This window comes from Strigops habroptila, chromosome 13, assembly GCF_004027225.2.
Source record: "Strigops habroptila isolate Jane chromosome 13, bStrHab1.2.pri, whole genome shotgun sequence".
In the NCBI taxonomy this organism is placed as follows: Eukaryota; Metazoa; Chordata; class Aves; order Psittaciformes; family Psittacidae; genus Strigops; species Strigops habroptila.
In genome coordinates this window covers 6,152,673-6,176,785 of record NC_044289.2, presented here as the reverse complement: position 1 = coordinate 6,176,785, position 24,113 = coordinate 6,152,673, and the positions used below count along the sequence as shown (strand labels likewise).

At 40.9% G+C, this 24,113-nt stretch overlaps 2 protein-coding genes across 3 annotated transcripts in view; both read left to right on the top strand.

Moving 5' to 3' along the window:
• Positions 1-24,113, top strand: part of RAB22A (RAB22A, member RAS oncogene family) — a 40,864-nt gene that overhangs the window by 9,140 nt on the left and 7,611 nt on the right. The window contains exons 4-8 of one of the 2 annotated variants that reach the window (XM_030503344.1): positions 494-565; positions 691-797; positions 2,617-2,726; positions 3,959-4,089; positions 9,606-10,988. In XM_030503344.1, the coding sequence (XP_030359204.1) occupies positions 494-565; positions 691-797; positions 2,617-2,726; positions 3,959-4,056 (387 nt within the window). In that variant the 3' untranslated portion in view covers positions 4,057-4,089; positions 9,606-10,988. Of the gene's footprint in view, positions 1-493; positions 566-690; positions 798-2,616; positions 2,727-3,958; positions 4,090-9,605; positions 10,989-24,113 lie in introns of those variants that run through there. The other variant, XM_030503343.1, reaches the window with a different exon arrangement.
• Positions 14,649-24,113, top strand: part of VAPB (VAMP associated protein B and C) — a 31,595-nt gene continuing 22,130 nt past the window's right edge. Inside the window, exon 1 of the mRNA XM_030503342.1 lies at positions 14,649-15,008. Coding sequence (XP_030359202.1) covers positions 14,951-15,008 — 58 coding nt within the window. The 5' untranslated portion in view covers positions 14,649-14,950. The remainder of the gene's footprint in view (positions 15,009-24,113) is intronic.

Below are 24,113 nucleotides of genomic sequence, written 5' to 3'. Positions count from 1 at the left end.
AAAATCCCTGAAGCTGTAAGGTTGACGCCAACTTCTGAACGTTTCAAAGCAGCGGTACTATATGCTAGTTTTCTTGAAATTACTTCTTGTCCAAAAGCATGAATGTCTTGGAGGAGGAAGCTAGTTCAGTTTTGACTATTTTCCCCTTACGTGGAGTTTAAAGTTGAGCATATATCCTGTCTGTGCATATAATCTACAGTCTTTTGAATGAGAGATTCTAATCTAGTCAAAGTAAGGTCAAGTTTGGCTTCCTGCTTTTTGCGGTAGGTGTGCTGCTGATGCCTAAACTATGTATTGGTTGGCCTTTTGTAAAACAATACTTGAATGGAAGCTATGTATGTTATTGCACAGCATCTCTGTAATTGTAAAGAAAAGTTTTCCACTAATGTGGACTTTAAAGTTAGTTTTCACTTCTTCATAATATAATAATAATAATGAGATCATGGAGGTCAGTAGAAGATCAGATTCGTAATGTCTGGTGTCTTTCTTCCAGTTTCGTGCTTTAGCCCCAATGTATTACAGAGGGTCAGCAGCAGCCATTATAGTGTATGACATCACAAAGGAGGTAAGAAATGTGATATTTTCCCAGCATTACTATTTCGGGGTGGGGGTGGGGGGTTTCATGGGCCAGTTCTGAGTCTTTAATTTCTTCTTTTTCTTTATTTTACTTTTTTTTCCCCCACACATCAGGAAACTTTCTCAACATTAAAGAACTGGGTTAAAGAGCTTCGACAGCATGGACCTCCAAACATTGTTGTAGCTATTGCAGGAAATAAGTGTGATCTTAATGATGTAAGGTAAATAACTTGCTAACTTGGAGATTTTCACTTAAGCTCATAGTGCTAAATATTTTCACATTTCAGAACAGGTAAAAGGTATAGAGCAATTTAAGCTTTTTGCACTAGCATTGTAGTTTCAGAAGTGGTCTGAGCTGTTTCTGCTGTCAGAAGACTTGGTTAGTCTGGCCTTGGACAGTCTTGCCCACTTCCTCCCCTGCGTTGGTGTGAGTACGTGTGTGATGGGGTAGTAAATCAGGCTGTAAAATGGATCCAGATTAAAACTAATCATTTTAAAAAAGGAAAACTCATCCAAGTATATTTACGTTTCTCACTCCATGAACACTTGCTGGCATAACAGAGGTGGGATAGCAGGGTCAGGAATGAGCAGGTTACAGTGAGACAGGATTACCTTTTCTAGTGGCAGTGCCAAGTTACACAAGTCTAAACTGCCTGTGAAACTACAGTGTAATACAAGCTGTTTATCTCACTTTATAAGGAGTACTCCTGTCAGTCTGTAGCACCTCATTTTGTTCAGGAAAACATCAAGCCTGTTGGAAAGCATTGTGTAGGTTTTTCTAACTTGCTTGTTCAGGTGCCTTCCTTCCCTGCTTAAATACTGGGGTGGAATTGGCTCGTAGCTGAAATGGTTGCAGGGAGCAGGAAAAGTTCTTGAGAAACTTTATGAACAGCCAGACTTTCAAGAAGGCATGCACTAAAAACAAGCCCTTTTTCACTGATGTTCTGGTTGAGTAAGCCAAATTCAGAAAGAAGGTGTGTGCAAACTTCTTGGGTTTAGATTTTATTGGAAAAGGTACCACAGCTGTTGTCTCAAAGGAGACAGATGGTTATGTGTTTAAAGAACCACTGCAAAGTTAGTTTTTAGTATATTTCTACAAATTGTTAATATATAGGAGTTATCTAGTGAGCTCTAATAACTTCTGTTAGAAGTAGCATGTCTCTTGAAAGAATTGATGACAAAATTAATTAGAAGGCAAATACAAAGTATGTAGTATTTGTCTCAAATGTGTGTTTCTTGGTGCTTAGTCGACATAAATTATGCAAACATTGTTATTCAAGCTGATGAGCAAGATTCCTTGTGCTTCAGTCAGAGGCAGCATTTGAGTCAATGATCTAAAGTCTGCTTTTGATACCCTATATCCCTTGTTACTGAAAGTAGCCTATATTTTCTAGAATTTGTATGTAAAGTGATACAACATATAGTCCAGTCCTCTCTCTGCTTATTGGGGTTTGTTTTTTCATGTTATTAAGGAAACGTTATCAACTTGCCTACTTAAGGGTGTAGAGTAACTTTTTCACTTCTTGACCCAGTGCTCAGTCTAAATATGTTCCTGTTTATAGCTACATTTTCATGCTTAGTGTAAAGCAAATGCTATATGAATGATCTGTGCAGTGTTGTGAGATACTCATTTTTGTAAACAGCTGTAGGAAATCCACTGGATTAGTGGAATTAATGCTTTAGGATCTTTTCAGTACATCTAAAACTGTGCGCGTCAAGATTAAAGGACCCTGTAATGACTGATTGCAGACCTACACTTAGAGCACTCAAGAAACAAACTCCACTGTAATGCTGTCAGAGGGATTAAGGCATTGCTTAGTTTATGATTGTGCTTCAGCAATGCTCATACCTCAAGGCAGGGAGACAGCATAGAGTAAAGAATGAGCATTAACTTCAGGATGAGGGAGGGCTGTGATGCCAAACAGGTAAAATACAAAGTACTCCTTAATGAGACAGTTGAAAGCTTAATCTATCCCTTAAGGTTTTTGACTAATGGTGGAGTTTTGCATTCACAGTTTTTTCTTTGCTTTATTTTTGCAGGGAAGTCATGGAAAAAGATGCTAAAGACTATGCAGATTCCATTCATGCAATATTTGTAGAGACAAGTGCGAAAAATGCAATAAACATTAATGAACTCTTTATAGAAATTAGTAAGTATCAAAACAGTTAATATGCTTTCTTCTGAAAGAAGTTCAAGTAGAGATTTGATTACTTTTTGTGGTACTCAGGTGAGAGTATACTGGCTTGAATTTGTGACAGTTGGGCATGAATACAAACTGCAAAATGAGCTGTATGAATTTTTGGCCATCTAATGACCTCTAAATAGTCCTTTTAGAGTTTTTAAGCCTACTGTGATGTTGCTGGATAAATAGCAGCAGGCACTCATGTCAAGTCAATGTCATCTTATTATACCTGTTATTGAATGCTTCAACTAGTACTTCCAAGGTTATAGAAGAGAAAGGAAATGGTGTGAAGATGATCCGGACTTTATACAGCTGAGAAAAGGAATGAAGTTCTCACTCTTAGTGTTTGTACTTAGTCTAAAATGGTGCATTTTCAAAGATAGGAGAATTCATAAAGGCTAGATTACTGCATGGGAAATGACAACTATTGTGTGTAGATTTTCCACGAGTATTTCTGTGATACCTGGAGGTTTTTAAACTTAAATTGCAAACCTTTTCTGATTGCTTCATGGTGCGAATGACAATAAGTTCTCTTGTGTGAATGCAAAGCAGAAAATATTCCAAACTGAATTCCATTCAAGATTATTTGCAGGATGTTTCAGGCAGTAGCACGAATGTATAAAAATAGTCCTTATAAGCAATTGAATATATTGAAGCTGATGTGAAAAGTATGTGCTGTAGAATAGCTTTCTGATTTACTGACTTAATAGCTGCTCTCTAAAATTGATCTTGAATAAATTATGGAAAAAGTATCATAAATCTTCCTCAGAAAAGAATACTTAACCAGGAATAGTCGATTTTAATGACTGATTAGATGACTAAAGCAGCTGCCTTTACGAGCACTTCTGTGCTAAACCCGATGCAGGTGATGTACTGTGGAAATACAGGTCAAGATGGTAGTTCTTAATGAAGATATTCCAGATGGTATTGCATCCTGCAGAGTATATTCTCTGGGTGGTTTTATAGCTTAGTTCTCCAAGTCTAGCTTAGCCTGAAGTGTAAACACTGCAAAATTAGCTTAAAACTGCCTTTGCTTTTTTGTGGAACCATACCTCTTGCAGACTATTAACTGCCGTCCTCCTGTTATGCAGGAGTGTTGTCACTAATCATGTATGACTAATCCAAAACATAGACTGAATGCTTAGAGTTAGTTTCAAGTATAATGTTTGCTATAATCTCTTTTTTCTGCCTCCTTGTAGGTCGCAGAATTCCATCAACTGACACCAACCCCCCGTCTAGTGGTAAGGGCTTCAAACTCAGAAGACAGCCATCGGTGACAAAGCGCAGCTGCTGTTGACTGATCCCTTAGAAAATCAAACTTGTCTATACAGTAGGTGGTCTTGGAAGTTAATAGTTCACGTTGGGTTTATATTATCAGTCTTAGATCTTTATCTGCTGGTGTTAATACACACAAGGTCCTGCAAAAATGGACCAGTTCATCTGACATCTGTACACTCGCAGAAGAGACTGCAATCGTAATGTCAGCCTGTTTACTTACAAAAAGTGTAGTATCTCTTGCATTCAAAGGGAATCCATCATCACTTTTTTGGCCTTGCTTGACAGGAAGGTGACTATATGGATGGTAATACTGAAATGTTTAATAGTTTTGTAATCAAGATTTTAGGGTGGTTTTGTGTTTTTGTAAAAAGGGAAATGAGCACTTTTGTGGGACTTAAGGGTGGGAGACGTCTGGAAGGTAGATGTCACTTCTTCCTTTTCTTCAGTGAGCCTTATTTTAGCTAAGTAGCTAAATTGTAGCTAATCCAAAGTATGATGGGACAGTTGATGTGAGGTGGCTACAGAATAAGCAACTGAAGACAAACAATAGGCAAATCAGTCCATCCAGTCCCCCAAATCCCATTTGCACTTTTTATTTAAAGATGATATGCGCCAGGGGCGGGGACACAAGCAACAGCTCTTAAACCACAGACAATCTTTTTTTCATGCTGACTTTAATCACTTTAAGGCAAACTGATATGTCTGTAGGCATCTTTTTGTTCCTACAAGTTTTTTAATATTAAGATGTCGGTTGAATTAAATCTAGTTGTAGTTCTGACTAAATTAAGTGGTTACTGACTAAAGCCAGATGCTGTAAACAGATGCCGTCAGTGGTTCAGGTAAGACCTAAAAGTTCTTGGGGAAAGCTTTTAATTGCTTGGCATGTGTAAAGTGTTCATATTATATTTATGAGACCAGTGTTTAAAGTATTATAAATTAAGTAAGAGAAAAAAAAAAAACAGTAAAAAAAATAATGCAATCTTATACACTCCTTCCATTCCATACCTATGGATAAACTCCTGGGATATTTCCATCAGGTGGTTTTTCCTGCGTTTTAGGTATTGCCACTTTGAGCTCATCTAGAGGCAGACTGAAATTCTTTCTCTTTCAATCACGTTTGAAAGGGCCAATAGGGAATGGTGTTGGTGTAGCACGAGGACTGTCTGTTGAAGAAGTTTTCATCTGTGGTGCACCCGATCTTTCTTGTTTTGGGCACAAAAATACAAATAGGAAATAACCTTAAGACACGTGGTAATGTAGATCGTTACCTCCTGGTTCCTGGGCTTTTTCATCTGTGAGGGTTTTTAGCAGATCAGTGTTTAGTTTATTCTGTATTGGTTTTAGTATTGGTATTAGTTTCAGTTAAACTGTAGGTTGACCGTACCCCTTTGTGCTATTTTATTTATTTTTACTTTTTGTTTCCTACCAGAACTAGTGAGAAACTTTATACTCGTGAAGAAAAAGAGCTTAATAGACTTGAGTATATACTAAAATACACTGTTTAGCTTTAGTATCAAAATGAGGTCACGTTGGTGATGCTTATTCTTTATTTGTAATCTGGTTTTCTATCATCTCAAGTATTTTCTCTGAAGGAAATACAGAAAAGTTGGTAAGAAATGAAAGGACTTGTACTTCAGTTTAGTTTGTATCAGTGAAAATTCTTGGTTTGCTCCAGGATAGCTCTACAGGTGAACTATTAGAGTGAGATTTTGAATGGGTCAGTATGTTTTAATGCGACTTGGTGACTACATTTTTATCATGCCTTCTACCTACCTGGCGATGTCATTGTGCCTTCTTTGCCACAGTTGTACAGGCTACATGCTTATAGAGAGCCCAAGAAGTAGATCTTCATCAAATGAAGGCTGTTTGAAGCTTCTTTTAAACATTGGTCCTTAACAAAGCATCTCATAGTAGAGAGAGGTTTAGCGTTTGGCGTTTAGCCTGATGTATATTTTTTTTCTGTCACTCAAAGCAAGTAAATTATTAACAGAAAACTTCAATACTTCTACAAAATGCTTGATGGAAATAAAGGACAGAGTAAGCTTGCTTTTGGGCATGTTTTTAATTACAAAGAGGCTGGTTAGTAATTAAGTGTAGCATTTTCACAGTGGCAGTCATGGAAATCCCTGATTGCTTTGCAATGTCTAAATTCTTACTCTTGGCAATTTTTTTTAAATAAATTGGTTATCTAATTCAGCAAGGTTTTAAAAACATTTTGTGTTCACAGTGCTTCAGAAGTCTGTTCTACAGCAAGATATCAGGTGCTTCGGTATCTTAACTGCGATACAGAAATTTCTGCTTTTATTAAAGTTGGTTAGTAATGAATCTGGAAATGCTTGAACTTGGAAAGATGGTAGTTGTAGAAGGAAAGTCTCAGTTATTGGGAATATCTTTCTTGTAGATTAGTAGAAAAAGGAATTTCAGATTTTTATAAATTATTATTGCCTGTTAGCATGTGGTAGAAATGGAGTTTAAATCTGTTTTTCAGTAAGATAACAAAAATGGCTTAACAGTATCCATCCAAGATTTATTAACTTGAAAGCAAAATACTGGACTCTAGGAAGGCTGAGAGCTAGGCTAGTACTGAGGTGATTGTGGTTCTCCAGTCAGAGGAGAGATCCATATATCTTAGCAAATCCTTATCAACTGCTTTCTGATCTATACTATTTGCTGTACACCAAAATTAGACTTTAAAAAACAGAGAACCCCCCTCCCCCTCAAAAGAGCAATCTGTCTCTTCTCAGAAGTAGCGAAGTCTTACTGCCTCCGGCTCCTTTTGTCTTGTTACCAGTCTGAGTGGAATGCCAGCAGACTCCATACCCTTTTTGCAGTTCTGATCTTGCATTACTGCAGTTACTGAAAACACAGAAATAGCCAGTGTTTGAGATTGTCCAAATTACAAACACAGAAGTGAGGCTGCCTAACACATGCCTATTTCAAATGACAGACTGTTGATTTAAGTTCTCTTGAGCCAAGATAACTGTTTATTGATCAGTTGGCCCTAGCCGAAGCCTGGAATGCGATCTTCCTTGGATGAGATGCACATGTTCATTGTTTTCATTTCTGTTGGAGAAAAATGGTTACTTCTGTATTAATAATTTCTTAGGCCATCTGCTTTCATCTGGCATGCTGAAATTGATTGTAGTTTGTCCTAACATAACTTCTCTATTTGGAGATACATTAGCCTTTGAGTGTTTGGAGTGCTGATTATTAATCATTCCAGCTAAATTTTTAATAACTTTTTTTCTGTTAAGAAGTTATTGAAAAAGCTCAGGACTGATGTTTTCTTCCACTATGCCTTTCTGTTTAGTGAATGGAGCTTATCATAGAGACTAGACTTACAGATACTCCTTAAAGGGAATTAATTGCTGCAGAACAAGTTTGGAAGGGTGAGGTATCTTGTATGTAAAAATGTAATGAAGTGCATGTCGTATCATTGATACAGAGCATGTTTTAACTGACAAAGTATGACTATTTCAGCTTTTAAACACACAAACTCCTTCCCATGAAAGTTATAGATTTGTACAAAAATACCATTCGATAAGTATTTAGTTCTTAAGCTTTGGAGCAACTTAAGTATGCTCCCCAAGTTTTGGAGGGTATCTTCATCCAACCCTCTAAATTACAACAGTGTCTGAGCTGACTTGCGAGGCTCCTAATCTGTGCTGTTGGTAGTTTTGAAGTGTATTTTATATACATGCTGAAAACTGGCATTCTAAATGCCTAAGTAGCTGAAATCTGGAAGCTTATGTTTAGTAACAGAAGCATCTAGTGGTCAAACTACTGAAAATTGTTATAGGTGCTTTGAGAAGTTCTAAAACAATTCTAACAACTTTAGGTGTTGCCAAGAAGGTGAAAACTTTGTTACTAGATCCATGTTGAAACAAATCATTGCACCTCAAGTCCCTACTGACATCAGCGAGGCCTTTCCTTTAAGTGCTACAGGATCAGACAGCTAAGAGTTTAGAGCGGTGTTTTATGCAGACCTGGGTCTTTGATGTGTTGGTGCACGTAATACCAGTTTAATGGTACCAGCTTGCTCAAGAAAGATTATGTACATACTTGGGAAGAGAGTAAGAGGAGAGGAGGCAATGCCTACTTACTGATTTGAAAGTCATATCCTTTAACCTGGTTGAGAGGTGTCTACATTTGTGGTTAAAGCATCCTTTTAATTATCAAAAAATAATTCAGGCTGAATATCTTGAATGGTTTAAAAGTTGGCCTCAATAAGATTTTTCTTACAATGTTAATCCTAAATTATTCCTTAATATTAGTGTTAAGTTCCAGCATAACATATTGAGTGTTAGTTGGAAAAGGAAGCTTTAGCAGTGATGTCTGAATGACTTGTGAAACAGTCTTTAGTGTTTATTGAGGATGGTGTAGTCTATTTATGGTGTGCTATGTCAGCAAACTGCAGACTGTCTTGGGAATTGGTGAATGACAGGACAGAAGTTGTCTGAACTGTGTAGCTATTCACCCTGTAGTAAACTTCACTTACAAGCAGCAATAGCTACCTAGAAGTAGAAAAAAAATCATCTTGAATGTGAGGAGAACCTGAATAATTCATTGACTTAAACTTCTGCACTGCTTATTCATTTTCTAAAAGGCTTCATGTATCTCTCTAACACTTTAAACCTCTAAAAAAGAGGCTCTTCATGGATGAAAGAAGGACAAACTTTCTTAACATTTTTAGCAAGAAGTCGTTTTAAAGTGACATGAGACTGTTTCTAGCCACAAGTCAGTTACTTGAAGCAGGAGAATTGTGTGCTTGGAATTAAGCGTCTAAAAAATGCACACAAAATTCTCTAAAGAAAATAAGTGCCAAAACACATTTCCCTAAAATTACTAGGCCTTCTGAGAACAATGTTTGTTTCTGAAAAATCCCTTCTATTATTTTGGAGGTCTCAAAAGTTTGAATGCAAACCCTTTCCTGGTCAGCTAGAATCCAAAATGCACGACTTGAAAAAATCAAGCAAGCATTATCGAACTTTATCCTTTAAGTGTCACAGATAATAAATCTGTCAAGGGATATAAGACTATTCTGAAACACAAGAGTACTGATGGGGTTAGTCTTTGGCATGCCAAAATGATCCTAGGGTCAGCTTTTTCCTCCTTCCCCTTCCCATTTCCCCCCATGCCTCCCAAGTCTGAATTTTGAACATTGTGTTGTTGGAGTGTACATGCTATAAACAGCTACTTAGAAATATTTAGAAAAGTTCTTGTGGCTTAGAGTTATTTGGTGCTTCCTATTTTACATGGAAAAATCAAGGCAGTAGGATGGTTTGTTCCCCAAAAACCTGGGACAGTGTTTGCTGAAACTGTTCTTATTCTAGAATAAAGATTTCTTAGAAGAAAAATTCTGCTGTTCCCATTACCTCCTCCTGCAAGTTGGGCTTCTACAATTTTTACTGAAACACTAACAGTGAATTTTATTCAAGGAGCTAATTACCTTTGTGAAGGTATTCTTCTTTTAAGAAGGTTGGGTTTTTCTTTGCTTAATTTCTGTTAATGTTTTCACATATGTATTATTGAACAAACCAACTGCTACTTCTTTTTCAAATCTTGAAGGTTACAGACCAATTTCTGTCATGCTCTTCATCTGTGTGTGATACTCCATCCAGTTGTTGCACTTGGTTATGCTGTAACTCTGACACCTAGATGGATTTCACTGCTACTATCTTGCCTCACTTTTACTCATGTTACAGTATGTATTTCCTATTAAATCCATTATGTTTTCTTGACAGTTTGTTCATTGTTTCCTTATGGGATTTAGCCAAGAATAGGTGGGGAGTGTCCTTTTCTCCTCAAAGGTTCTAGAAGTATGTGTCACAGTGGCAAATGTTTGTGAACAAAATGGTAATTCATGAGTACAGCCTTATGAAACTGTTATGAAGACATAACAGCTGAGACATGTACCATACTGTATTATACCACATAACAAAGGCTTTAAAAGCACATTCACTTGGGGGAGCAAATTATTATAAGGCTCTAGTGACATGACAAACTCTTGTGTACTTTAACTTCCTTTTTTTTTGTACTTCCTATTTCTGAATATTGTGTATCCGAAATTGAAATTGTGACAGTGAATTGATTCAAGACACAGAAATGTATTGCATTTCTGCAGCAGAATGGAACTAGATGATCTTAAGGTCCTTTCCAACCCTGTTATATGATTCTATGATTCCTGGTGATCTTCCCCCTCGTACTCCCCACACCCAGTACAATAAAGAAATGAAGTTCTGTAGGTTTCTTCTAAATGAGAAACTTTGCATTTGCATTTGTGTATTCAGGGCACAAAAATAACCTGATATGCATATAGCTCTTGCAGTGTAATAAATGTTTGCCTGTAAAATTAAGCGTGAAGGTTAACCTTTGTATCAGCAATTCTTGTCCCTCGTAAGAATGTTCTGCCTTTTCATTATAGGATTGGCTTAACCTGTTACAAAGGTTGAAAGGTCTGTGCCTTCTTATTATAGTATCTCTTGTAAAACAAACTTAAGCCGCTCGAAGTTACAGAGCATTTGCAGCACTGTAAACTGCACAAATTTACAACCATCGCTTCACTGCATGACATGTAGTCAGATTACTAGTGATGAAATATTGTAGTGATGAATTCCCAAGCTTATGAATGTTTCGAGACATTTTTTAGTCTTCTCTTGGGCTGGTCCTGAGAGTGTGTACAGGTTTGTCTGTATTGTTGGTTTGTAGATGTTAATGAAGAAAACCAGGCTTTTGTTCTCTCCTTTTTGTTTTGAATTGTTACACTCCCATATAGCGGATAGAATGCAAATAAGGAAGTGTTGATTTGGCATAATGTAAACAGCCTTTTCAGCCTAAGCATTCATAATAACCTTTTATAGTGTAATAACATGCTAAATCACTACCAGTCTGATGTATTGTGCAAAAAGAAAAGGTGTAAACATTTTATTAATAAAAAGCTTTGTTTATAAATGTGCTGGCTTTGTTTATAAATGCTTCCAAAACTCTCAACATCTCAAAAAATAGTCTCTAAGGTAATAGAATTATGGAGAGGAATATAAGCAATACCATGGCAGAGGAGAATTTAAGTAATGGTTTGAATAGCTTTTTTCTGAAAGTGGTGACTGCTGGTCATTCAGAAACTGAGGCTTTTCCCTGCTTTATGTATACACAGACAAATGCACAAGACAAACTTGTACAAAGAAGGGATGGGGAAAAACAGCAGAGAGAATGCAGCTTTTGTGTAATGCTTCCTTTCTTTGCAGCATGATGTCTGAGAAACTGCAGGCCACACACAGTCTTGTCAACCAGTGCAAGGCCTGACAAATCCTGCCAGAGTCAAGTTATTTAATATGTTGCTTTTACCGTAAACTGCATGAAACATAAAATTCGTGACTGCTTAGGCCAGGTTTCTGTCAATCAAAACTGCAGAGTGCTTTTAGTATCTGCACAATGTTTTTGGAGCCTGTCATGCTGGGAAGGGATCCTTTATTTGTTAATACATCCAGCTGGTTGGTAGCTTGCTTTTTGTTTTTTAAAGCACTGCTTTGGTGGTTATGTAGAGCACAAAAATGTGGAGCTGGCCGCAGTTAGCTCGCTTGTCTTCTGTGAGGCTTAAAAGGTGTAATTTTCTTGTTTCAGTGTGTGATGTGAGTCTAACATGTTCAGTTAAAAAGCAGCCTTCAAAAGTGTAAATAAACAAAGTCCTGTTTCTGATACTGCTGTTTCACCTGAAAACGTTGGCTACAAGTGCCTGCTGAGCCACTGGCTGGAGCTCATACGCAGGAAACATCCTGTCATCCTTTTAAGAGACCTGGAGTAACTTAAAATTATTGCTCAGTAGCTGCTGGTTTTCAGTTATCCTTAGATGTGTGTAAATGGCTTTTGAAGAGCGTCAAATACATTTGTATAAGGGGGTAAGAATGTGCATCAGAAAATAAGAAAGGTAAATGCAAGGAATGTGCTAGAATAGAGAGAAAAACATTTACATGTATTTGCATAGGGAATCTAGATAAACAAATGTAAACCACCTAATGCGCACACACACAGTGAGAATGTTTTCCTTGCATAAAGTCTTTTATAGCTTTTAAGGTAAAAGTCTTGCAACAGATTAAACTGTTCTTTGTACTGGAACACTTTCAAAGCTTTCAGGTGTTCTTCAGAGTTGCCCTGTAGTGTTCATCTCTCTTTCCTTCTGTTAATCAAACCCTGACCTGGGCAACAAGTTGTCCTCTAGTCTTGTTAACAAAGTGAGGGTGGGTTTATGTATGTAACGAGAATGTAGTATTGCAGGTGGCCTTCATGCGTGCCTGTTTCAATGAATCTGATCTGCACAATGTTGAATGTACACACATTATTTACATATAACAAAAACCTGACAAGCTGCATTCATTATGCTTCATAAATTTCCAACTTAAACAATGCTGTGCTTTATAAAAACTTCAGCCTGGACCAAAGTGTGGGCGATTCCTTCGCATACAAACAGGTAGGTTCAGAGCTGCCAGCTGTGGTAAGATGATATAACTTGGCAAACCCTTTAAGATGTGGATCATCAAACACTTTGTACTTTCAGGAGTAGAACCTGGAAAGGGCTGGGCAGCAACACTGAGCAGTTGTTTACTTTAGGGGTTTTTATTATGTATGACTGTATGTTGTATAAAGTTTCCTCTGCTTTATTCCTCACCGTTAGTTTCCAATTAACTTGCAGATTCGTATAAAGCCTGTCTTTTCTACTAATTGCTGAACTGAGAATGCCTAGCTCAGTGAGAGAATCTGTTTAGAAAATAAACCCAAAGAGATCAGGTGAAAGAAGATAACCTTTCCAGAATATCAGCCAAAGCAAGCTCTACTACAAAGTGTAAGTGAAATCAGTTCTCTTCTGCTTTTGAGATCTAAGTAAAATGTTGTCACATCATCTCTAGCTTATGCTATAAATTAAACCCCCACAAGTAGTAAAAATAAGAAGCTAAGGACATCCTAAATCTAAGTAACTACGAAAAGTAGAACAGCAAAGACCTGGAACAGAAAATGCACTCCTTCACGACTTTGTGTGACCATCTTTTCTTGAGCAGAGAAGCAATTTGAGGAAGAACAACACAGTATTTGAGGGTGTTGCCATATATTGCTGAGGCTTCTAAAAGTTAGTCCTGATGTCTTGTCTAGGAGTTGGCAGGTTTCACTTGCGTTATGCAAAACCAAGAGCTATACTAAATGTGTACGTGGGTTGGTTTTGGTTTGGCATGGAATGAAAGAACAAAACCAAAAGATGAAGTGGGGTTGGAGGTGGTTAAGCAGAAGAGCTGGAAAACGGGGATATCGTGGACAAGTGCAGCTGAAATGTTGAGATGTGGTGTGAATGCTGCAGATGTGCTGGGAGCACTGAATGTCTTCATCCCTTTTAGTGCTGTTAGTTTTAACATCTGCATCAGCCATTTGCTGTTGCCTTTATCACCAGTAATCCTCTTCTTAGGAATTCAGATCTTTTTAGCTACCCTATACGTTTTTTGGCAATTATGAAGTAAAACAACACTCATGATACAAAAAACTTGTGTGAGGGTGAGGCACACTGCATCACCCTGATTGTATCGGTGTGATAGAATGAGTTTTCTCAATGTTTTACCCTATCTTTATTCACCTTGCCTGTTTGCTAATCAGCCCTGATTAGGACTTGCTCAACCTAAACTGTGTGCTTTGAGCTGCTATGCTTTGGAAGCCAACTGAAGTTGATACACTTGCTTTTTATCTCTGCAAATGTAATCTCCTCCCGAAGTTCTCTATGTCTGAAGTTGCTGAACAAATACTTTTTGGTGTATATCACTTTTTAAGACCAGTGTGTTTCTGCTGGTAAGAAGGGCATCCCAAACTCCTGTTTCATTGTTACTCCCTGCTGACTTTGATGTAACCAATGTTTTATACATTTTGAGGAACTTTTAGAATGTTTAAAACAACTGAGGGGAGAGAGGAAGGAAAAGAAGTGTACTACTATTGTAACTACACTGGCCTAAGGCTATCACTAAAGCAGTGCTTCGTATTACACCAACCTGTACGTTTAAAAAATATTTGGAGTAAAAAAAACCCCAAACACCCCAAAAAAACACACTCCCAAAAAACTCCAACCCAAACACCCCAAAACTTTGGTTACAGTTTACTTAAGGGGGGTGGTGTCTTAAAATCCCTGAGCTGACCTCAACTTGTTTTGATTTAATAAAAAGTTAGTCTTCCCTGAGGCTTGACGGCGGTTACCGGCACTTCCCCGCTCCTGTAGGGCCCCGTTTTCCACACGGGTGGCCGCAGTGTGTCATTCCCCGGTAGCTCCAGGCGGAGGGTGAGTGTCGCCGCGATGCCAGCCGCAGGGACTCGGCTCCGCGGTGAGCCACGAGGCCGAACAGATCTCGGTGGAGAGACTCGAGGCCTGAAATAGCAGCTGCTACTGGGCAATACGGCATTTATCCCCAGTCGTGATTTCCAGCGGTGATTGAGCTTCATTAATATTATTAATTAGACCGGTTGTGGGTACCTCGAGCCGGACGAGGACCCTGAAGCGCCCCGCGCCGCCCGCTCGGTCCCGGCGCTGCCGGCAGCGGGGCGGGCGGAGGCGCGGCGGGGGGCGGGCGGGCGGCAGACGTCAGCCGCAGCCTCTCTCTGGGCCCCTCCGTGCTGCATCATCCCGCCTCCCGCCCTCTGCCCGCGTCCCCGCCCGGGCACCGTGCGCGCCGGCAGCCGCCGCCCGCCTTCCCTGGCTTGTCGCCGCTGCGCCACCCGCAGCACGTCTCCCTTGGCCGCTCCGGGGCCGCTCGGCGGGGCTGAATCAACCAGCCGGGCGCGGCCCGCCCGCGCGCCTGCTTTCCCTCCTCTTCTCCCTCCCCCTTTCCTTCCCCTCCCTCCCCGTCCCTTCCTCTCTCCGCCTGGTGCCGCCACCGCCGAGGAGGAGGAACATGGCGAAAGCGGAGCAGGTCCTCAGCCTCGAACCGCAGCACGAGCTCAAATTCAAAGGTACGAGGCGGCCGCCGCCATCGCCCGCGGCCTCCCCGCGCTGGGCCGGCGGCGCGGCAGCCCTGAGGCACCGCTCCGGCGGCAGCCATTTTCCGGGGGCCGGGGCTGGGCACCAGCCGCTAAAATGTCCTTCAACGCCGTGGCCGCCGCCGCCGCCCCCCACCCTGCCGGGCCTCTCCTGCCCGCCGTGGGGCGGGGAGGTGCCCCCAAGCCCGCTGGGGCTGCAGCGGGGTGCCGGGCCCCGCGCCGGGCCTGGCCCCGCCGCGGCTGCGCCGCCCGCCCCCACCCGTGCTGCAGGGCCGAGGCGGCCTGAGGGAGCGAGCGGGCGGGGGCCCGGCCGCCGCCTGCTCCGGCCGGCAGCGGGGCAGCGCGCCCCGGAAGAGCCTGCTTCTTTCCCGGGGTGGCTTCACCGCACCGCGGCGGAGGCTGTGCTGCGCCCGCCGCGCGTGGGCTAGGGGCTGCGGGCTGCGGCGGGCAGCGCCCGAGCCCCGCGGGGCCGCCCGGAGCGGGGAATGCCCGAGGCGGCGGGAGCAGCCCCCCGGGTCCGCGGAGGTGCGGTGGCAGGGGAAGGGGTTGGTGCCTCACCTGGCCCCGGGGCAGCGCTCGGCGGCTCCGAGACCCATTCCCGGCCCTGGAGCTGTCAGGCAGCCGGGGCGTGGGGCACCCGGACGGTGTGTGCGGCTCCGCGGGCTTTGCGGAAAACACGGGGCCGCTGGGCAGCCTTTCGTGGCTCTTTCACGTTATTACTGTTACAATTCGAGAAGCCAGTTAGATAAATTAATCGTAGATACTCTGCTTGTGCAAAAATCCATCCTTTCTTTAAATAAAAATCTTGAATGGGTTTGGATTTTCGCTAACATTGAAATTCCTGCCTTGTAGCCTGATGGTACTACTGTAATACAATATTCTTGGATTACAAATAAGCATTCAGCAGGTTTATTTATGCTACGAGAGTCAGAGGTGATTTATAGCTTCATTTGACTATCTGGCAAATAGGCTTTTTAAAAAAATAGTGATTAATCTACTGGCTTCTGCTAAAAATACTCCTTTAAACAGCTTTCATGTGCATTTTCAAATGTAGGGGAAGTCTTTACCTCGTTTTGTTAGTAAATATATTGCAAGTAATAATGTAAGGTGGGCTTATCAAGAAGCACGGTAATAAACACTGGGTGGAATGAATGTATCTTTGTTGTAAGCTGAAGTATTCGCATGTTGTTATGGCAGCAGCATCAAACATACTTACGAAGGAAACTACTGCTGTTTTAACATTCTTTATGTTAGGTATGATTAGGTGAAAATCAGCTCTTGTTGTGAATAATATTGTGGTCAACAAGCGATCGCATCCACACTCAGGTGGGCAGAAGGTGGGGCCTTTGTTGGCACTGCCTTGCTAAGGAGACAATTGTGATTCAGGGTTTGGTTGGTTTTCACTTCATCACAATAGGTATAAAACAAGCTAAACTCTGGTTTTTGTTGAAATAAAGATAGCTCCTCAGACCACTAGTCTTCCAATTGAGGTTCTGGGCTAGATAATCAGTAGCTGTTGAAGGTAAATCAACCAACCATATAGATTTTGGTTGCCAAATCTTTAGCCAGCAACATATACTCCTTATAATGTAAAATATTACTTGAGTAACTGCAGCTATTAAATGGTTTGGTTTAAAAGTATGTTTAAATATTAATGTTCAAACACACTTAATGCTATGGATAGCATTCATGTGCCTTGGCAATATGTTCTAACGGTCCTTTCTAACAACTAGTGCTGACCGCTGTCCTTCATTCAGGAAAGGCCAATTTGAAATATTCATGAAGTAAATTCTGCTCTAAGCATTTCTTGTCCTACTGGTTTTGTGACGACATATTGCCTGGTAATGTGGCAGTAATGATTTTCTCACCTTCCTAAACAGCAGCATTTATTTCCAAAGCGTTGCTCTGCGCAGTAGATACAAACTGGCAGAGGTCAGTAGCGCTGCTCACTGGTAGGCCTGTGCTTCCTCACTGGTGTGTGCTGAAAGATCTGATGCTTAGCGTGGGGCAGCGATGTCAGTGAGGTAGGACTGTAAACCAAGTTACAAACACTGGAAATGGATAAAGCTCATAGTCAAAACGCAGGTAGAAAAAGCAGAAAATAGTTCTGATGCTGTTAAAATGCTCTGTATAGCTCTTAAGTATAAAATCTAGTGGGAGGTATGATGTTTGCAAAATGACTTGAGGAAATAAGATACCCCAGCGAGGATTCGTTCTGTCCCAGTCACTATGTACTTGCAACCATCTCTCTCTTAGCCAGCACTTTCACTTGTAAAGGATGAAGTTCAGCAAGGTCGAGTGCAAAGTCCTGCACCGGGGTCAGGGCAATCCCAAGCACAAATCCAGACTGGGTGAAGAATGGATTGAGAGCAGCCCTGAGCAGAGGGACTTGGGGTGTTGGTTGATGAGAAGCCCAGCATGACCCATCAGTGTGCGCTTGAGCCCAGAACCCCCCCGTGTGCTGGGCTGCACCCCCAGAGTGTGAGCAGCAGGTCAGGGAGGGGATCCTGCCCCTCTGCTGCGTGAAGGGGAGACCCCCCCTGCAGTCCTGATCCGGCTCTGGGGCAACAGCACAAGAGGGACGTGGAGCTGCTGGAGCAAGTCCAGAGGAGGCCCCGGAGCTGCTGCGAGGGCAGGAGCAGCTCTGCTCTGGAGCCAGGCTGAGAGAGCTGGGCTGGGTCAGCCTGGAGAAGAGAAGGCTCCAGGAAACCTTACAGCAGCTCCCAGTGCCTAATGGGGCCGACAGTAAACCTGGAGAGGGGTTTTTGACAAGGTGACAGGACAAGGGGAATGGCTTTAAACTGACAGAGCGGAGATTTAGATTAGGCATAAGAAAGAAGTTCTTCCCTGTGAGGGCGCTGAGGCGCTGGCACAGGGTGCCCAGAGAAGCTGTGGCTGCCCCATCCCTGGCAGTGTTCAAGGCCAGGTTGGACACAGGGGCTTGGAGCAACCTGCTCTAGTGGAAGGTGTCCCTGCCCGTGGCAGGGGCTTGGAACTGGTTGAGCTTTAAGGTCCCTTCCAACCCAAATTGTTCTATGATTGAAGACCTTTTTTTAAGAAGCTTTTGCAAGTTTGCAGTGAATCTTCTAAATTCATTTGGCACTCTGCTTTAAAATACTGTGTGTGTGATTTGTTTGTCAAAATATCAAAGGAGTTTTTCATGCTAGAATTCTTTTTCATGGCATGTGAACATGAGCAGGGGTTGTCTTTCCTCCCCGCCTCACAGCTCCTACACCATAACGCACATGCTCCAAAATAGCATCAGCATGTGCTGTACTGAGATGCAGCTGTGAATAGTGGGAGGCAGGACACCATGATGTGGCCGGAGGTGCATATTTCCTTGCTCTTGTCTTTGGTGCCATGTGAAACAGGAGCTTTGCTTTTTTGCCAGTGATTTTTCTCCTCGTTGTGGTTGTTGCAGGCTTGCAGCCTAGGTGAGAAAACATCAAACTAATGGTTTACTGCTTGCTGATAATGAATAGTGAAAAAAAAGTTGTTGTTGTTACACATGACATTTCCATTTATGTTTCCTTTTTTTTTTCTTTTTTAATCTAGGAAATAACATGCAACAATCTGCCAAGAATTAATTAGATTATACTATTCGAGGCTATGACTTTACGTAGCTTTAAACTTAGACAAGGATGTAATTCTGTCTCCTTTTGCCAGGTGCTTTTTGACGTAGCTGGTAATTACCGTGCCACACTTGTGCTTTTGGGTGCCGCCTCAAGCATCTCACAGGGTGGCTTCCCAGTGAGGCTGAGCATTTCAGTGTAATGTGCCTGTCTGGAATACATACTGTTTGTTTCATGTCAGCAAGCAAAATTTTATTAGGATATAACTTATTTTAGGTGTTTGAAACGCTGCTGCATTCTCTGCAGATGCAGAGTGTCAGGGGAGTTGTGTTTAGCTGGGGGGACACACAAAAGCTGAGGTAGCACCGTTTTTAGAGGTTTGCTACAGGTTAGGATGGACTTATGACTCAGCACTCTGTTGCAGTGCTCCCCAAGTGGCAAAGAGCAGTACTGTCAAACGCAGGATGAATTTCTCGCAAAACTGTGTAAGTTGCAGCCAATTGGAAATGCTGTTTCCTGTTCCCAGTATACGATTTTGCACCTGCACGTATGCAATGTGTCACTGTGTAACTCTGCCTTCTCCAAAGGGCACAATAAGCCAGAACAACCAATTCTCTCCACTCCTAATAGTACTGACTCAGACCTGGCCCGAGGCCTAGCAGCGTTGTTTCCAAGCCATCACCTGTCCCTGGCTCAAGTGAATCCCCTGGGTACATCAGAGCTGCCCTCGGCCCCTATAGATGTGCTCAGCCTACCACTGTTTGTGCAACGCTGTGAGGGAAGTATTTAGTGTTTAACCACAGCCCTGTGCAGCTTGTGTAACCTGCATTACCGTGGTGAGGTGGCTGCCGCTCCCGAATAAGGTTGTTTGTGCTCCTTCAGGGAAGTCTGTGTATTGAGATCTGTTGCTGCAGTGTAGATGTGCAAAACTCCCTGTATCTGACATGAATGTCCAGTTCTTACCAGATACCAGGCTTAGGTTCTTCAATCCAGCACTTCAGTAATGTTCAGGATGTAAGATTAGTCTTTATTGAACCTGCAGCTGTCAGGTCTCAAAAGAGAGGTTAAGGACTTAACTGGTCATTGTGACTATGTAGTTACATCTCTGTCCCTGTCATCATCTGTCTGTGGTGAGTAAGGCACTCTTGCACTGAAGGTATTTGAAGGGATTTCACTCTGTGCTCGTTCTGTTCTGATCAATAAGGATTTCTAGTCACTGCCACTTGAACAGGCTGTATTTAAGAATGTGAGATGCTGATGGTGTTGTGAGAAGTTGCCTGTTTAGTATAATCAATATGCATCTTTTAAGCTGAACATTTACATTTTCTTTAAACTGTCTGCAGCATAATGGCAGTTAGTGCTAGGATTTCTTTACACTTTGAAGGCTGCTGTGTCAATGGCTATCTACTTTTCTGCTGGAAAATGTACCAGTGCATGCTTCCCTTTGTCTAGCCTGATTACTAGTAAAATCATTGTCCCTGCATTAAATGTGAGTAAACCTTCACATCTCTACATATTTGAATTCGATTATTAAATTCTACACTCAAAAAGAGGACATAGTATTTAAATAACAGGCAGGCTTCCTAAATCTAAGCAAATCTTAAGTATGTAGCCCAACTATCAACCAGAATAGTCATTTTCTGGTGACACTGAAATATTTGCAGTTTATGTTGTGCTCACTATTCTTGCAGTTTACGTAAATCAATAGCTTAGCTAATTATTAAGTATTTGTTATAGTTGCACAAATTTGCTGCATCTCACTGAATTACTCTCATCTCACGCGCACCGTTAGTTTTATAATTGCATCATTACTTTGCATAGACTTTAAACTTTGGTTTAAAAGTGCAGGGTTCACAGGAAAAGACCTGGAGATAAATGGCACATCTCATCTTTTGAAAGGTAGAATAAGTTAAGCTTCTGTTGAGCTTCCTTAACCTGATGTCCTGTACACTAGACATGACACCAGCAGCCCCCCTGGGAAAGGGAGGAATTGTATGTGTGGGGCTAATGGAAATTTGAGATTTTGAACAGGCTGGTTAGAGAGCCAAATAACCATTATTTGAGAAGCAGTCAAGGAGGTTTAGCTGCATTTTCTGTTAAATTAATGTATTTAGGTCTCCCAGGACTATTTCAAAACAATCTCCCAATTTGCTTGAAGGCTTTGGCCAATTTGATTTATGGGTTAAGGGCTTTTGAATAATTTTGTACTGCACAGACATTAGGAATTGCAGTTGGAAGTAATGAGCATTAATGCGATCAAAGTATTACTATTTCAAGGAAAGTCCCAATGCAGTGATAAAATCAGCATGAGCAACTGTTATTTAGCAGTTACTTCTTAGTTTTGTGGGATTTTGTTTTTAATATGATTAACTGCTTGCCTTTATTGTAAAGGATGGGACACATACATGTTTAACTCCCCATTCCTCGGGAATCTCAGATTTTTGCACCAATTTTCAGCTCACTTTGAGTTGTGGAACCAACCGTGGATACATGAAAAAGTTTGTCAAGTTGGTTATTTAAAGCTCATCAGGGTGGTGGATTGCCAGTCTGGTTTGGTTGATGGCATGTGTCCTCTACTCATTGCTTCAGAAAATGTATCAGAATGAGATTGAAACAAATGATACTGAAAATACATAAATAAACATAAGGGGTGGCTGTTTTAACTCCTAGGAGCATGGCTATCATGTCAAAGTAAAGACATGGGTAATGTATCATAGCGGGTGCAGGTTCACATGGATGCTTAGCAGTAAATTGTATTTACCAGCTGCTTCCCTGCATGCCATGTACAACGTCTTATCACCTGTGAAAGAGGAATATGGACTAGAAATTTGCACAGGAGTTTCTGATAGTTTCTTCTCACTGGAAATGAAATTGCCTTTTTTTTTTCCCCTCACTTCACAGGTTTTCTAAATTGAAAATTTATCAGTAGTCATGCAGTGCTTTGTTTGGCTCAAAATAGATTAGCTACCTTTGAATACAAGGCTGAATTTTGTTTAATTGCACTCTAATTCAGAATTAGTATTGTAAAAATGAGAGTACAGCCCTTTAAATGGATTGTCAGACCTGTTTTGAAACTCAACTAGAAAAAAGGCATCATCACCATAGTGAATGATCCAACTTTATGGGCTCAGGTCAGCTTACATCTATGAACAAATACCCAATTTTAAAAGAAGCTTAATTTCTTGTGTGCACCCAGCTCTGGAAGCTATTGATTGCATCAAATGAATTTTGAATGCAGTGAGCAACTACATACATTACAATGCAATATTTGTAGACAACTTAGTGACTGAAGGTTTGTCTTGTTTCTTGCTTTTAGAGTGCCTCTAACCAGTTTTCTGCCTACGTGGAGACAATGCAGGAATCAAATGACCCTTGCTAATTCTGCCAGCATCTTGCAGTGACACTCATTTGCTACTATCTTGTTACCATATTGGTCGTATGTCTGTTCCCTGCTGGGAACAACTAATAACTACTGAATGCAAATGCATTTCATAGTTGGTACAATAACAGCCTTTTTACTTTTTCTGTCAGTGTAGTTGGTTGGCTTAGAAAGCTTTATTGATGGTGTTTGCAACAGTTTTGTTTGTGGTAACAGCTGTTATTTCAGACTTAAATTTCATCATTTCTTCCTTGTAGGGAATGTGATCTTCAACATTACCATCCTGCTGCTGCAAGCTGGTTTGTTCTTTTTTTTTCTAACTCCCAAGTAAATCCTCACTGAGTTCAGTGAGAATCTGGTCCTCTCCAAGTACGGGACTTGACAGTTTCTACCACGAGTAACACTGAAGCCTTCTTTAACTGTCTTCCTATGTGATGACAAGATGCAGAAAGGAATAATGCTATTTTACCTGTATATATTTAAACACCATTTTATCTAAACTAGGAGCCAGATTTATGCCAAGTCTCTTCCTTTGTCATTTAACCCAATATTTATTCAATATATAAATCATTTCATACCTGCTTTGTAGACTGAGATGTCCTTAGAGGCATATAGGGTACGTTCTGAGATGTCTGGGATGTTGTTGAATTTAAAACTTGGCCTGCTAGGCAACCTTTCATAAAGAGGGATTTGTGCCATCAGTATGGAACAGCTGTCACAATCTTGCTGTCATTGAAAATGTATGCAAAGTGAATCACCCTTTCCATGTTTAATTCAGTGCAGGATTAAAATGCACATGGATTGAAGTGATTGAGTGTTTACACTCACTAGCAAGACAATCCAGACTGAGTTGACCAAGTCTGTCCTTTCTGTCTTATAGCTGTTCTGGAAATTGCTTACTTCAACTGTAATTCTTCTGGCCTCAAGAACATTAGTACAAATTGGGTACTGCTGCTGTCTGCAATACTCTATCCCACATTGTTATAAATACTGTATGAAAATAATCTCTAAACTACTTCAGTGTTTAGTTCTCTAAGCTGTCAGCGAAGTCCCTCATACCATGGTGCTATGGATTAAAGATTTTATGGTTCTAAATTTAATCCTGTTTTCTTGGTTGGTTTCCATGAGGGATGGAAAAAATAAAGAAGGGGGAGGTTTGCCTGGTGATCTAGTTACTTATGTGCAAATTATAAAGTCATGTAGGTGTGGGGCTCACTGTGGAGCCAAACTTGTGTTTTTGCAAACAATTTTCAAGACCTAATTCAAGTTAGCTGTGCTTGTAGAAGGCATGTCAAATGACTGTGTAATTCTTTAAATTTAAATAAATTGCGCTTTTTTGTTTTTCCCGTGACTGTTCCTTTTCATCTGACCAGTTGCTTCATCCTTACTGGTGCTTCTAATGTTTCTCACAAGCAGGAGCCGAGCCTCCCGTATGCAGTTTCATGTTTGGACTGCCACTGTTGCCTGTTTATATTTGCAACTGCTGCTTCTTGTGATACGTGAATTAACAATATATTTTTGCATCTTCTCCAAATGTTTGCATGCATAATTTCCTCTGCTTTGCCATGTCTCCTCTTCTGGCCTTCCTACATTTTTACCAGACTAGGAGCAAAGGTATAATGGCAGTAAGATTTTCGGGTTTATTTTTGTGTAGCTGTTTTTACAGTGTGCTTACTGGTGTCATATGATGGTGCAGATAATACTTATGGAAGTTTATGTTTGGAAGAATGCAACTTCACATATTTCTGATTTGGTTTTGGTTTGGTGGTTTTGTTTTTTAACTTTGATCCTGAAAGCACAGTTAATAGACTAGTTTTTAAGTGGCTCCCTCGGAATGTATCTTGCTAAATTCAGGATTCTTTCCTTATTTGTAGCTATAATTAGTATCTCGCTGCCTATTTAACATGGGGGTTTGTTAACTTACTCAAAAAGCAGCTACTCATTGTGCATCCCAAAAATCTCTAATTTAGCTTGTTTCTTCTGATATTTCCAATTTATGCATAGTTTTGCAACTTGCTCAGTTACCCTTTAAGTTGCACATCAAATTTGTCTATTTGAAGAGTATATATGAACATAAAATCAGAGTAGTTGCTCCTTCCCTACCATTTTAATGTGCATTTGAAATGG